At 45.5% G+C, this 16,665-nt stretch overlaps 1 protein-coding gene across 1 annotated transcript in view; it reads left to right on the forward strand.

Annotated features, from left to right (window-relative positions):
* IFT80 (intraflagellar transport 80) overlaps positions 1–16,665 on the forward strand; it is a 474,284-nt gene that overhangs the window by 69,239 nt on the left and 388,380 nt on the right. Inside the window, exon 5 of the mRNA XM_086944208.1 lies at positions 15,914–15,982. Coding sequence (XP_086800334.1) covers positions 15,914–15,982 — 69 coding nt within the window. The remainder of the gene's footprint in view (positions 1–15,913; positions 15,983–16,665) is intronic.

Genomic DNA, 16,665 nt, shown 5'->3' on the forward strand with positions numbered 1-16,665 from the left:
AAAAAGGGAACAAGTGTAAATCAATGACACATGTATAGGTACTTTTATTTATACCTACTACTCATATTATTTTATATCTCTGAAAATTTTAAGAACAAGAAAAAGCACTTTTTCGAACCCTCATCAGGGCTTTGTGAGTTGTCTGTGTAAGGAAAAAATAGAACAATTTTGAAAGCCAAAACTCACATGAATTCGTCAAATCCATGAGGTTGTGAAAAAAGGGGGTACCTGTAAGTATCAGGCTCCTAAGGACTGATGGATGGACACACAACCTCATGGATTTGACGAATTCATGTGAGTTTTGGCTTTCAAAATTGTTCTATTTTTTCCTTACACAGACAACTCACAAAGCCCTGATGAGGGTTCGAAAAAGTGTGATTCGAACCTGAAAGGCGTCGGCATTCTGCAAGAGCCATTCAAAACATTAAATGTGTCCATATTTATGATTGAACGTTGTATGAGCTCTTGCCTTTCACTTAGCTTTGGTTGTCTCAAAATCAGAATTCATTTGTTACTACATATGACTAAATGTGCTAATTTTTTTGTCCTGTGTATTCACGTTTTTCATGAATTGTTGTTTTCATAATTGTTTATAATTGTATAACTACTGTGTTGATTGTATCGGTATATCTTTTTCTTGTTCTTAAAATTTTCAGAGATATAAAATAATATGAGTAGTAGGTATAAATAAAAGTACCTATACATGTGTCATTGATTTACACTGTTCCCTTTTTTCGAAATAATTTCAATCAATGAGGTGTGGGCAGTTTCTATTTGTCTTACATTCTTGACAAATTATAGCACAATGATCCTTTTCAGCTTGTCCCCAACCCGTTGACCTTCCAGCTCAGTATCTTTAGGCTCTTATCCCACTTCATAGCAATACCACCTCCTACCGAAACACCCTCCCTGCATTTCCCGAAATCTTGCACATGTGTATAAAAAAATTTCTGACGTGACGCCCTGTGTGAATTGGCACAAATATCAGCAGTATTGTTGCCTCCCCGGTGTGACTTTACCAAAGTTCTACATCTGCCCCCAACTATCCCCCCCCCCCCGACCCAAACCCCCAACCCCCCCCATCCCCACCCCCCTCCCTGCTCCCCTGCTTCGTAGGCTTTGAACTACCCACATCCCCAATTAGCAGAGTGCCTTTCGCCCGATACTCACACCGGAAGAGGAAGCAACAATAACTCTAGATAACCTGTCTTCCCTTCCTAGTGGACCTTTTGCCAGGAGCGTGCACTGGCCCCGGCCCCACCCGCCGCCCGAGACCCTCCCCCCCCCCAACACAACAGATGAACAGTGTTTCTGCAAATCCTACATTCCATAACAAGTGGAATTTGTCCATTGCCTGTCCACAGCCCACCCCTGCAATCAATAGCACAGATCGTGTCGGGACCACCCGGGCCACCGAATAAGGGAAAAGGAGGGGGGGTTGGGGGGGAGGGTGGATTTTCCCCCCAGCAATGTCCACTAGATAGAACTAATTCCCCTCCAATACGGGGCCACATATGCACCTGGTGCGATACATTACGGTTTACCACAGTTCAGTCTTGAAGGTCCCTCAGACTCCGTGACCAGCCGCTTCACTTAGGGTGTCCCATCTGGGGCTTGCAGACCGGGACCTCCAGGAGCGTTGACTCTGACCGTCCAGTTCTGATCTCCCAGCTGTTGACTCCGGGGACGCGGCCTGGGTGTCTCTCCAGTTCTGACCATCAGCTCCTTCTCCAGTGAGTTATGACTCCCTATCGATCCATTCCTGCACCTCCGATGGTGAAGTAAAAAAGAAGGATTTGCCCCCAGCTAGGACCTTGAGCTTGGCAGGAAAAAACATCATATACTTGATGCCTCTTTCTCTCAGCGCCGCCTTTACACCCACAAAGGAACTCCTTTCTCGTTGGACCTGAAGGGTACAGTCCGGGAAGAACCGAATTGTGAAATTTTCGTACTGTAGGTCCCCGGCCTGTCTGGCGGCCTGCAAAACGGTGTCTCTGTCCCTGTAGTTACGGATTTTTGCGATGATTGTCCTTGGCGGTGCCCCTGGTTTCGGCCTTGGGATGGGCGCCCGGTGTGCTCGCTCGACAGTAAATATTTTGGACAGACGTTTGGGCTTGAGATGATTGAGGATCAAGTCCTCAACGAAGAGTTCCATGCTAGGCCCCTCAAGGCCCTCCGGTACGCCTACCAGGCGAACTTTACTCCTACGGGCCCTTCCTTCCTGGTCCTCCTGCCGGAGGGCCATTTGGCGATGTTGGTGTACTAGGTTGTTTACGTGCTGTTCCAGTTTCTTGGTTGACGTCTGCAGCTCCGCAATATCTGCCTCGTTGGCCTTGGTCTTCTCCGACGTTTTGTTAAGGTCCGTGCGGAGGAGGTTGACTTCTATGGACACTTTGTCTATTTTTGTTTCCAGGGTGGCGCCTAGCGATTGAATGGCCGCCATGATATTAGCCAGCGACGGTTCTTCCTGGCTTTGCTGTTCACCTGCTGGTACCTCCGTCTGCTGCGTACCCTTCTGCACCGTGTATTTATCGAGTTTATTGGTCTGGGTGGCCGTACCTTGTTTAGGCCTCATGACTGCGGGTTCTCTAAGCCTGTTCCGCAGGATTGACCGATACAATAGCGCAGTCCAGCCACCTGTCTACAACCCGGGTTTTACAAGGGGGCACGCTTGGCCTCTCGTTTAGGCTGTGTGGGCTCCCGGGATATTCACTGCACGTCTTCGCTCTGGCTTCAGCGGCCATCAGCTGCCGCCTCCGGGTCCCGTCGTGGCGCGGTAAAGAGACGTGCACCGCCCACCTCAGCGGTCACGGACAAGTCAGTGGCCCAGTTTGGTCCCCAACGGTAGCGCTCACCTCGTAAGGGTGGGCCCTTTCCGAAGAGGCTCTGTAGGTCAGCAGATCTGCCTTGGCGCTCTAGGCCTGGTATCGCCACAGCCAGCCCCTCCCAGTGTGTTCTCTCCGCCAACCGAGGCTGGGCCCCACAGTTCGTCGGGCCCTCAAGAGGGCGTCTTACGGTGCTGTGGATCTTGCCCTGTGTTGCCGTCCCCCGCCGTGCTGCAGCGCCGAGTTTTGGCCTCAGGGTCTACCTTCTGTCTGTGCAGGCCACAACTCCGTCTTCTTTGGGCCTCAGAGCTTCACCATCGGGTCTGCGTTCGCTCCAGGCGGTGTAGTGGGAGTTCATCTGCCCAGAAGGCACCGCGTCTTGGGGAATGCGCCGCCGGAGATCTGCAGTGGCTACTCGCAGGTGCCCAGCCGGGCCCTGTCTCGCCCCGACTAGGCCGCAAAGCCGGGGGCTCGCCTGGAGAGAAATGCCGCCCTCGGCGCACTCTCGCTCAGAGCCCGCTCTCGGGTCTCAGTGGTCAGGGCCGCCAGGTGGCAGCGGAGAAACGTAGCAGGGCCGGGGTCAGATCGCTAGAGGCACCATTCGAAGGGGAACCCAGCGCTACAACTAGTGTGCAGGATTTGCCGGATTTAGGCCGAATTTAGGAGGGTTGAAGGCTTGGTAGCTTGGAGCTCTCGGACCAGGCGGCCTAAATTTATCTTTTTATAAATCAAAAACAACGTACAGCAGAGCAGCACCATGAACAAAGGGTGCATTTCAGTAGCCGCAAAGGCAAACATGGGTCATAGCATGATGACAAATACAGTTGCAGAGCACAGCAGGGGAGGTAAGAGTTGTCTTTAAGCACAAACCATAGCCAATCTGTTCATATTTCGCCACCAGTTTCTGACCTATACATCACCATCCTACAGTTGCATCTCACTATCTGTGGATTCATCCTCCGAAACGTCTCCCTTCGTGCCCAGAAAGCTATTACATAGTAAGATCCAAGCTTCCAAATTGACTAGTAACTCAGCATTCGAGCGGGTGCTTCACATTTAGGTTTTCTCTGCCACCGACCACTCCGACATCTCGGAACCATATTGCCTCACAGGGAGCCCTGACCCCAACCATGTGATGGCTACCAACCTCCTTGCCAACACTAGGGCCAACTGCAGAAACCAGTGTGTTGTTTTGCGTTTCTCGGGCGAGCAAGGTTGCGTAGCAGACAAAACTGTGGTGTAAGTGTACAAGCCAATGTGGTAGTCTGATTCAACCTACCTTTTACCCTCCCCCAGGAATCCCTCACCGGGGGGCCAGCCTCACACCAAGTGCATAAAGTCTGCTTCTCCAGTTCCACAACGGGGACACGCAGAAGTGCGCTCTGGATTGAGCCTACGCATGCCCACATAGGTCATGTAAGCACAATGTACAAAATTAAAATTAATTAATTTGGCTTGGGCGTTGCTAGACACGTACTTCAAGAATACACAAATCGTGGCCCAGTCCACATCTAAGAATGGAGCCCCAACATCTGCCTCCCAAACCCGCCGTACCCTCAGCAGCCCATTGATCGTATCCACCAGCAGTGCCTTATAAATCAACCAGATCAGATGGTTTCCAAAACCCTAGTGTTAACAGTGCACCCATCTAACCCAAGCAGGCAGCGCCGCAGTAAAAGACGTCCAAACAGCTCTGTCAGTCATGTCAGCATAGTGCAAAAACTGCCCAGGTCCCAGCCCAAACTGAATCCGCGCATCCTCAAAGGATATAACTATGTCATTGGGATACAGGTCACCAACCAACTCGCTACCTCCCTCATGCTAAGGTTGAAACTAGATAGCTGCATTACAACAGATGGAGAAGGTTAAGACTTACAGCACAATATCCAAGGGTGCCAAGAAAGCTTAAATCCGATTTGAGGAGCTACGGGAGCCACCAGCCCTACACCCTCTCCAAATGACGCTAAATGACCGCCACCACACTGTCGGGTTCTATCAAGTGAATTAATGGAGGCAGGACATGCGCCCTCCGGAGCAGCCAGGCCAGTAACATGCCCAACTTTTCACCCTCCCGATGTAAGCGCTGCCTGCATTGTGTAAGCATGACACCTGCCCCACTTTTCAGCTATATTCCGTTGAACCCTCAATTCCTCCTTCTGATGGTCCGGGCTAGTGAGGTCTAGTTTTTGAAAATCAACCAGTGCCCCTTTCTCTATTTGCAGCTCCCGCTGCGGCTGCCTACATACCCCGTAGGTCAAACCCAGAAACCTCCCCCTCATCACAGCCTTCGTGGCATCCCATTCGACAGAACGGGTACTCGTCAAGCCCCAATTAGCCGGCAAGTATTCAGTAAAGCAACACATTTTAGGGATTAAGGCAAAAGAAAGCCTGCACCACCATTAAATGTCACACAAAATAAATTTATACAGAAGGTGCTAGTACCCAGGAACGCAATCCCTATACGATTCAAAGAGGGAACTGGGAGATCCTAGTTCCCTTAACAAATTTTACAGAAATGGTCTGCACCCTTCAATGATCAAGTACATATGTCATATCTTACAAATAAAGATCTCATTAGAATATAGCTATTTCAGTGTTGTCAGACTTCTTCAGTCATAGTGACTTTGATGCATACTCATTGCGATTTTACACTTTGCTGGATAATAAGCATATAATAAAGATTGAATAACAGCTTCCAAGAAGGAAGGAACCATTTCCATGATGCTCATGAACTCTAATCAGCCCTGAAGAAGTCTTGTAACGGACGAAAGGCGTTGGCTATCTGCTTTTTAATCAAGAAAATTAAATAAAGAATTGAACAAGAATTGAGGAAGCCTCCGTTTACTATTTCTTGGGAAAACTGACAACACTGAAATAGCTATATTCTAATAAGATCTTTATTTGTAAGATATGACATATGTACTTGATCATTGAAGGGTGCAGACCATTTTTGTAAAAAAAAGTATTCAGTAAAGGCTTGCGTTAGCGTGTCCCTGCTCACAACATCAACCAGGAAGCGCCAGTTCCACATTTGCACCCTTAACCCACACCATGCTAGCTCACATAGTACAGGTGAATGATCTGATAAGAAACGGGTTAAGTGCATTACGGTCGACAAGTTTATCAAAGACAAGACTGCAACCAACAACTTATTGAGTCTACTGAATGTATGGTATGTAGGCAAATGACAGGTGACGGTTTTGTCTAATGGTTTACGAGTTCTCCAAAGCGTCCAGCAGCACCAAAATGGACATCCCCTCATGCAGCCCCGAAGTCATTCATGGCTCCGTGTCAGACTTAGGGGGCTGCCCACTCCCCTTCCAACACAAAGCTAAACCCCCCCAGTCAAAGGAAAGGGACATCAACATCCGATACAATCACTTCTTGCAGCCTGAAGAAGAATTGAAGATCATTGCTTATAAATTAAGCAAGGAGACAGCCCTACCATCCTGCCTACTGTAGGGGGCTGGCTTAGTACATGGGGCACACATTTAAGTAAAGCACCTTGCACAAATCCAGACAACTCTTATGGTGATTTTAGTGGTCTTAGACAACCATAGAAAGCTCTCTAAGTGGTAGCTGTGGAAAGCAGCCTTCACGCTTAGTCCAGAGAAGTGTTAAGCATCTTGTTTTACCAGAACTAATCACCTAGTGTATGTTGAACTAAAAAGAACCACACAGTGTAGTTATAAAAATAGTTATATTTATTATACAAACTTATTAACACATTGGTATATCTCTTACCCGGAGATATCAACACAATATACACAATATTTCAAAAGTAGAACAGGTAAGTAGCACAAATACACAGTGGTCTCCAGGGAAAGACCAAACCATATTCTATGAAAGTGGAATGCGAAATGCGACCAAAGTCGAGACTTGACCCAGACGACTCAGAAGAGCTGGGGACCCAAGGAACCACCCAAAGTAAGTACCCAGGAACCCCACAGAGGCGGTGTGCAGAGTGGAAACACAGCTTTGAAGAAGAACCCTTCCCTGTGGACCCTAAAGAAACCCAGTGGAAGATGGAAGGTTGGAGAGTCACCCCACCCGTGCATACCCCAGGAACCAGGATACCTACACCAGGGAATCCGGGTCCATAAGTGCGAAGTGGCGTCGGAAACAGCAGTAGACCACAATGGGGTTCTTCAATGAAGATCCTCTGGCAAAGAGGGTATAAGAGTCCTATGGAATCCAAGAATGGATTCTTGAAGAGAAGTACCTACACGCAGAGGGGACAGAGTTTATGCCACTCAGGAGTGACCCAGAGGCATGGAAGACCAATGACCACCGACGATGGAAGATGCAGGAGAGTTGACAGTGATCTTGTTGTTGCAGCTGTAAGGACCAGGTAAAGCTGTGGAAGACCAGGAGCCATTCACAAGCTGTCCCACGTCAGAAGTCCAGAACCTGAGGAGGGGCTGGATAGAGGGGAAGATACTCTTTGTCCAGTTTCGTGCCAGAGCGGGAGCCAACGGCTAAACTGGAGTATGCAAGAAGGGTACAAAAGGTGTCCTTCAAAGCGGTTTGGTGGCACTGACAAGCGACTCCATCCCAGCCCAATACACTAAGTCCTGTTTGGGAGGTGGTCACACCTCCCTGTAACAAGAAATCTATTGTTCTACCTTCCCCTGCTCAAGCTCAGCAGGAGGGCAGAATTGTGTCTGTGGTCAGCAGAAGCACTACCCTGAAAGGCTGGTACCGGGAATACAGGGGGACTCCCTAAGGGAGCCCCATGTACATGGAATACTACATCTAAACCTGGAATCTGTGTTGGGGTAGGATTCCAACATGTTTGATACCAAACATGGCCTGTTTTGATGCAGCCATTTTTATAGTTAGACATCTCGTAATTCACTTGATATTCACTATATGTATAAAATGGCTGGCCACGCTTACAAAGCCTGGATAATCGACTCCTGGGTTTGTAGGTGGTGTCCTCAGGCTGAGCTCCCTCACTCTTATAACCTAGCACCCTACCTTCAGAATTGAAAGGCCTACCTTAGGGGTGATTTTAGGTTTTAAATGCAGTAACCTCTGTTATAAGGAAACATTTATCTATTGTGAGTCGTGCTAACACCAGCTCATACAGGCTGCAATGGCAGGCCTGTAGCCACATTTTGAGAGTTCTCTCACTGGTGGCATAATACATGCTGCAACCCATGGGAGACTCTTGGTATACCTAGTCCTTGGGTACCATATACTAGGGACTTAGAAGGGTACACCAGTAGCCAATTAGGGATGTCCCAAAGTACTTACCATTGTCCAATTTAGGGAGAGAGCACAGTGACTAGGGTCCTGATTAGCCGGATCCCAGCCAGATTAGTCAAAAACCAGAATGACACACGTAAAAAGTGGGGGTAACCATTAAACCAGAACCGACTGTCCTACACTTACCCTGCAGGAAGACATACCTCTCCTCCACTTCATCTTCCTCATAACTGAGCACAAATGGGGTTCTCAGGCCACCCACACCAGTACTCCCCTAGCGTAGGCTGAATAGGAGGTATGATACGGCTGCCTTTCCATTTCTTGGCCACCTTTTCAGTTTCCGTATTGTTAAGGCAAGTCTCCTGGAGATGCAACTATTTACCCTATGACGCTTCAAGAAGGATAAGACCCTATATCTTTGGACGTAGGTATTGTAGGAAGCTGGCACTTTATGTGATATACCACTAAAACCCAAAGTGCTCTATTTGTTGTAGTGTGGTCAAGCAGCCTTAGGCCTAACACGGAAGAGTGTAAGACATTTGTTATGCACACACAATGATTAATAAATGACACACGACTCAAAAAAGACATCCCAACCAATTTTATAGAACTAAGCTTCTTTCAAGATTTATTTTAAGACTAAGAAATACGTAAAAAGGTAAATACTTTTTTCATAAGAAATACTTTTCACTTTAAAAAGTGGACAATTTCAGTTCAGCAATGATAACCTAAGGGAGGAAAACAAGGATGCAGTTTTGCCGGTAAGTATACATCTTACAGTCTTGGTTTTTAGGATGAAGAATCCGCACCAGGCAAGGTTCCAGGCTCGATGCAGTCCGACACGGCACCTTCAGCCCTGCCACCCTGCTGCCCCACTGCCCTGCCGTACACCCTAGCCCTCCCGTCTACACAAGCGAGCTGGGTACAGTGGCGGCGAACAGCAGTTTAGGTGGCGGTGTCAGTAGTTACCATCAAAAAGAAAATATGAAGCAGAGCACAGGCAGCAGTGAGATCAGGGCAAGCAGCGAAACAAAAACAGCGTGTACCAACAAGGAACAAAACATTCATCAAGAGGCAGCCCAGCAGCCGTGACTTCCCTTACAGCCCTCTCCTGGCTTGTGATGCATGTTTGCGGGAACAAGCACTATGTCAGGGGAAGGAGTGCCGTCTCATCCCCTGCAGTAAGAGATGTTTCCTGTGCTCACATGCTTGAATCCTCCCCTGTTGCTAGACTGGGAAGCCCGGTAACTTTAAACAGTAAACAACTGTTTATGTTTATTAGATTTGTATTGCGCACAAATACCCGAAGGTGTCTCGGCGCAGAGGATTATACATTGACAGGATTTAACTGTGTTAAAAGGATGATTGGACTCATCAGCAATATTTGGTTAATAAGTCAATCATGAACTTCAGCCAATAAGGTGCAAGTGCTGAGCTCTCCTACTCCCTCTATTACAGAATTCTACTGCATGTAATGTGTGAGGAAATCCTTGATGAGGAGATTTCCTCTTGGTAAATGAGATGCCAACTACCCTGGAGAAGAATCAGTGAAAAGTGAAACCTATGGAAATCCTTCAACTGGAATTAGTTTCAAAATCATCCACAGCCACCTCATCCTAATATCAGACAAAGCCTTAATGAAAAAGAAGAGCAAGGGACAACTTGATGAAGAAAGATGCTAAACTCCAACATTCCTGACATCCAGTCAGAATTGCCACCACGAGTTGACGACCAGAGCTCCGTTATCGGTGAAAAAGACAGTGTCCTTGATAAATAGCCTGTCGACAGGCACATAATCACAGTCTCTGTGGTGGCCATCACCTCTACATCGATAACCACCCCCTCGAAAGCGACAGTACATCTACCATAGATGACAACCTCGTCGACAACAGGAATCCGTTTTCAGCCTCTGACTTTCCCTTATTCACCGCTGAAGACTTCTATTCACCCCTCTGTAACATACTCAATTCAAAATTGGAAGCTTATATGTGTGGCCAGGAGCAAGTGTCAGACACAGCCTACAGTCCTGGCCACACACTGGAATTTATTCAGAAATCTTCCACCCTTCGCCCAGAAAAGAACATTACTGTAGCATGAGCTACAGCAAAAGATTCTCCTCCTTTAACGGGTCATTAAAGAGCACTGAAAAACAGAGGAACCAAGAAGTCTAGTCCATATTTATTCTAGTCAAGAAAAAATCAGATTACTGGAGGCCAATACTGGACTTTGAACACATTTCTGGAAACAAATTCCTTCCGAATGGCAACCCTCCAAATAGTCCTGATGCTTCATGTAAGAAATACCTCATCTCTCTGGATCTTCAGGATCTGAATTCTACAAAGTGACGAAAATAAGGTCTCCACGTACACCCAGACTCGGGGGGCTGAATTGGGAAAACGTCATCAGTGGAAGAGACTTGTGCCTCCTCGGCTGCCTGCATCAGCCTATCCCAATAATTTGGAATTGTCCTGAACAATACATCCATCCTGTGACAAGATTGCAATTTTAAGGAGCCATCCTGGATAATTACATGGGAAAGACTTTACCCTCAGAAGAAAGGTTACAAAACTTCAGGACATAACAGGTATTTTGCTACAAGCAAACTGTGCCCATCAGGATATACAAATTCCTCTTAGTTCTCATGTTGTCTTGCTAAGCCTGATATCTTTATGCAGGCTCCGGATGAAGCCCGGTCAGCAAAAGAGAGATCACCAGTGGAAGCAGGCTACAGGCTCCTGGAACGACACACTGAAGTTACCAGACGGCTCCACAAGCCCTGCTGTGGCGGACTTTGCCATAAAACCTCAAAACAAGTTACAAAACCATCACACAGTATTACTTATTTCAAATACTTCACTGCAGGGATGAGGCCTACCCTTGCAGCAACTGTTCACCAGAGGCTTCTAGTTGTAGGCTGAGAAGAAACACCGCATGTATATCCTGGAGTTATTGGCCCTCAAACTAGGCTATGGCAGTAACAAAACCAGCTGTGCTGATCCGGAGAGACAACATTACCAGCATTTACTACACCACTAATCAATAAGGAACGAGGTCCCTTTTTCAATCAGAAGAGGCACAGATGCTGTGGCACTGAGCCATCATGAACTAGCTGGTGGACACTGCAGCATGACATCGTCCAGGATTCAAAAATGACCTGGCAGATGCACACAGCCACACACTTTCATATTTCCTTGAATGGGAACTCCAGTAAGCAGAATTCATCTTACAAAAGTGGGGCAAACCAACCACAAACCTGTTTGCCACCATGGAGGAGAAGATATACCAGTTCTATGCCATCAGGTCCAATTAGTCATTGTCTAAAGACAAAGCCTGTTCAAAGATATGGTTGAGAGTCTTTGTTTACATCTTTTCCTCTTATCCTCGAGACAACGGAGGATCAATGTTTCTTGATTCTGATGGCATCAGTATGGCCTCGTCAGTTTTGGTACAGAGACCTATTGAGATGGTCTGCATACCCACCAGTCCAGTTTAGTAATCATCCAGTGCTGCATGGTTCCTGACCACAAAGAGTGTTGCCATCTGACTATCCCTTCAGACTGGAGAGACCTCTTAGAGCAGACATGTACATCTTCCATAGCTAAGTGGCAAAGACCGTGTACATGGTTCATAGATAAGGGCCTTAATCCAATCTCCATGTGGTCCCATCAGGTGCTTCCGTACCTGCTAGAGTTAGCCAAAAAAGATCATAGCTTCACTTTACCAAAAACAAAGTGATTTTATGTACCAGTCCATGATTCGTGCTAAAGTCCCTACAGATTTTCACCTGAATTAACATGTCATCCTGCTATCTTTCTTTCTTAATCCGTTCACTTCTGCGGGAAGATCCTCGCACTTGTTGGATGTCCGCAGGTGAATCAGATTTGACATGGACAAAACAGAGGACATATGTTCTCCAGGGAGTTATTTGTCTTATTCCACCATCCAGGAAGAGGCCAGATTTTTTTCCAAACAAGGCATCACACGTGGTCTCTCAGCCTACATGGCCTTTTGTCACAACAAGGAAAAGCCTCCGCTTTAGGGCAGAGGGAGGGATCACTCCCCCAGAAGCATGGCATCAATAGCTGCACTCTATGCTGAAATATCAGGCATTACGGTCTGGGTGTAAATGTAATAGCCGCCTCAGCATTGGGACAAGCTGTTCTACGCAACCAGAGTTTAAGGATGAACCTGCTTCCCACTCTATTAAAATTTTACGTACTGCTTGCTATTCTAATTAAAGCACAGTGAATATATAAAAGATCCAAAGCTGGGGAAGAAATTAGTTACTTTCCAGTAACTCCAGTTCTCCAGCATTGATTTATTTCATGTATTCACCTGCTACCCTCCCTCTTCCCTGGTCAGAGTGGCACTGCTATGATATGTAGTCTTTATACTTCTGTTATGAAATATGAGCTGTGGTAGCCTGTAGGGGGAGTAGTAGACCTCAGCACGTCTACCTTATTGGCTGAAGCTCGAGTTGTTTCCATTGAGCACCTGCTACTAAATAAACATTGTTGTTGAGGCCTATGTCCATTTTAATACCGTTTACTGCTATTTAAAGTTACTTGGGACTCCCAGCTTGAAGACGGTGACTGATTCAAGCATGTGACTAAATTAAAAAATCCTAAACTGGAGAACTCGATTTTCAGGTAACTAATTTCATATAAAGGCCAATAAACTATTTTTGATAACGAAAACTGATCTGAAATAGATGCCTTTTAGCTTTTATATAGGGAGGACGCACTTAGAGTTTCATTAACAATTCAATTTGATTATTGTAGCCCAGGCTCATTCCGTTGAACTAATTCGGCTTACCCACAGAAATACAATGATTTGTAAGCAGGCACTCCAGGGCAGGAAAATGGATGTAGCGCAAGAGTGATCCGGCCACCCTAGATAAGGATAAAAAGGTCATGTGTTTGGATATTTATTCTTCTTCAGGCTGGAACATTTGTTTGTGCTTTTGTCGGTGTTGACAAATTATTTCATGTCAAGAAGGCTAAAGTGTTAGTGTCTTGGGCTGTTCAACCTCAAGTGAGCCAAAGTGTAGAGTAGACACACTCAATAAAATGCAACGTAGTGCCTTCACAGGCTACAACTTGGTAGCAAACGCTTCAACATCCACATAATCCTTGATACTTTTGAGTATTAATTTCACTGTAAACATTCCCAACAGCTGAACATAGCCGGTTTGGCTGTTCCATATATCACTCTATTCTTAAAATCCCCCAACTCCTCAGCTTAATTCCCTCCCCCTCCAAGCTCCCTCCCCAAATGTCCCTTGTCCACACAGGCATTACTTACCGCTTCAGTCCTGGTTTACGATAGTAGTGGAGTTACCTTGATATTTAATTTGCCTCAAAACAAAAAGTCATAAGGCTCTTAACTCTGATGGGAAGTCTCTTAGTTGAGCAAGTGACTGGAAGTGGACAATCGGCGGGTGCCATTGTTTTTTGAGGGTTTCAGTAGTATCTTGAATAGCATGCTGATTTTTTTATTTTTTTTATTTTTTATAAAGGGCTATGACCTGCCATAGGGAGTACATTCACTGGGCCACAGACGGGGTTTCCTTCTTTTTCCAGTTGAAGGCTGTTAATCTTATGTCTACTCCCAGCAGATGGCAAAATATATCTATCTGATCAGTAGATTGGGATACTGACCCAGTGTGCAGGGTAACAAAGCAGTTGTCTGGTTGATCATTGAGTGTTCTTTCTTATAAACCTGAATTTACACACATATATGTAACATCAAACTGTTTCCCTGTCCACACCGCCAGTATTGACTCGAAGCTTCGGATACATTTGCTGTAAACTTTGGGGCATGAGATACCATTTCATCATAACCTTGCATTCATATTTCCTCTGTTATAGGCTCCTGAAACATTTAGATAGTGTTTCCAGCTCTTTCTCCAATTTGCCCCAGGAATCTGTTTGCTTAATTCTCGTTCCTGTTGTGCTTGGTATTTCCAGTTGATGTGGGCCCTAACATTGAATGGTGTAGATTATTGAAGTGAGAGCCATGGAGATTCGAATATGAGCAGCTATTTTTCGGGGGGGGGGGGGGGGGGGGTGAGTTGTCTTGTGGCTTCTACTCAATTTGCATGCTGCATAACCCAGTGCCTGAGTTGAGCATATTGAAATCTGTCTTGCACTGGGACCCTGAAGGTTTTCTTACATTCCGTAAAGGACTTAATCTGTTCTTTTGTGATTATATCTCGGAGTGTGAGGCTTTCTTCGAATTACCATTTATCGGATTTATTCCCCTCCATTTCTATTGAGAAATGCTCGTTTAAGGGTATGGATGTGTTAGATGATTGAAGCTTGGTAAGACCTTCCTTAGTCCCTACTTTATACCATATTTCAAGTGGGATTATTGTTATCTTGAATATGTCCACTTTCTGGGACAGGATTCCTCTGTATGTAGTCAGGGGTGTCCCACAAGGGGTTCCCAGCCAAGGCTCTTTCCATATTGAGCCACTATTTTTCTGATACTCTTACCATTCAGTATTCGAACATTGGAATGTTGACCGCTGAATTGAAGACAATAGAGTGCTCCGAGCTTCAAATGGCCAGTGGAAGCCTGGAGCATCAACATTCCAATGTTGTTGTTTACAGCTGTTGCTGGATTTGGAACATTCTGCCCTCAAGCGGCAGAATGTTCTAATAGCCTTAGAGCCCTCTGTAGGAGCCTGTACAGGCCATTAAAGGCTCGCTCACCCTTGTTAAAAGCCCTTGCCTTCAGCTCGGACTTTTAACACTGGAGGAGGTCTTTAATGGCCAGTAGAGCCCACTACAGCAGGCTCTAAGGCTATAATAATTCACTGGCGAGCTGCATATGTTCAACCAATTCTCAATGCAAACATTATGAAGTAAAATAAAAACATAGTTTAAAAAACTACTGTTTACAGATTATAGCGGGCTATACCGACTATTAAAGGCCCGCTGCAGCGTTAAAGGCCTGAGCCGAAGGCGAGGGACTTTAACAAAGCAGCAGGACTTTAATTGCCGGTATAGCCCTGCTATATAGCTATTAGAGCATTCTGACACTAGTGGGCAGAATGTTCTAACAAATAAAACAACAAACATTCAGGGAGCGCGAGGATATTGAAATCCCCTCAGGCTCCCTTAAGCCTTTGTTCACAGCCAGAGCTGTGAACAAAGAAACATTGGAATGTTGGAGCTCCGGGCTTATAACAGCCATTATAAGCCCGAAGCACTCCATTGTTTTCAATGGAGCTACCAACATTCCAATGTTCTAATATACATTAAGGGCTGACAAGAACCGGGAAGAGTTGTCACATGCGAATGATCTGGAAAGAAGATTCTGTTTCCCTTTTGCTTTTCACTGTGGTTCTGCAAATATTAGTTGTGGCGATGAAGAACCGTACATTGATAACCTGTGTTGGTACACTGTGTGGGATTGGCAAATGAGAATAATTGCATCTCTCTTTGGTTGACTTTACTACATTGTTATCTCACCCATGATCCCATTCTCATTTGTGCCACCACCGATTTCAATTTGTTCCTAATAAATGTTTAGGAACTGTTGAATTATTATGATTAATTACAGTTTGAAGTAACTTCCTGAATGTCAACTTTCATGAATGTTAGTTTCTCCTTTTGTGATTCTTAGAATCCTTAGAATTCAGTGCTCCACTGTTTTTGTGGCTGGTTTTGTGCTGTACAAATACCAAGCACATACACACGCGCAGAATTGTGGCTTGAAGATAATTTTTGTATTTCGGTAATATGGCACATTGCCCATTTTCTGTTACAATTGTAAATGCACTGTATAGCCATGAAACTATTAAGGTCAGTAACATGTTTCGTGATTATCTGCATTCTAAAATGTATACCACTTTTACTATTTGTTAACAGTTGGTGAAGATGGTCAAATAAAAATCTGGTCAAAAAGTGGGATGCTGAGATCAACATTAGCTCAACAAGGTATGTTGTACATCATTAAACATCTCATTGAATGTTGTATTTAGACTAGCAGAAAAGAATGTAGTAAAGAACTAGCACAGAAGGAAGAACAAGGGCTAAGTCAGGAAGTCAAAGCATACTTACTGCATATTGGCAACTCTGTTGTGTGTTGATGCTTTGTATTAAATGGCCATAACAGGAACTGCCTTGCACATGCGTGGGAGACTAGTGGTTGATGTGAATTTTAATAGATGCCCAGCCTGATGATGAAAACCTCCATGTGTAAATGGGAAAGTAGTTAACTGAGTGAAGGCCAACAAAGTTCAGCACTACGTGTAGGATAATGGTAGCCCCATCATGAGATGCAGCCTACAACAAACTGTGTATGTAATGCTTTGAGCTAAGCTTCTATTTGCACCATGCGTTCAAGCCTACAGTGTGTCTGTGTAGCTGTTGTGGATCCATGAAATAACAAAGCCTATAGAAAGTCACTTTGTACTCGTAGTGAGTAGTAGTTATTGTAAGAGATTCAGGTGTGGCTTTTTGCCCATCTCCAAAAATATTAGCCTATGGTTTTGATGTAAAGAAAGCGTATCTGGAATACGTAACACAGTCTCCTCTAGGTTGAGATTCTGATGAAAATGCCGACCCACCAGGTCCTTACTTCATGCTGGTAGTAAACTAATCAGCGCAGTTTGTTTTGG

Source organism: Lissotriton vulgaris, chromosome 11, assembly GCF_964263255.1.
Source record: "Lissotriton vulgaris chromosome 11, aLisVul1.2, whole genome shotgun sequence".
In the NCBI taxonomy this organism is placed as follows: Eukaryota; Metazoa; Chordata; class Amphibia; order Caudata; family Salamandridae; genus Lissotriton; species Lissotriton vulgaris.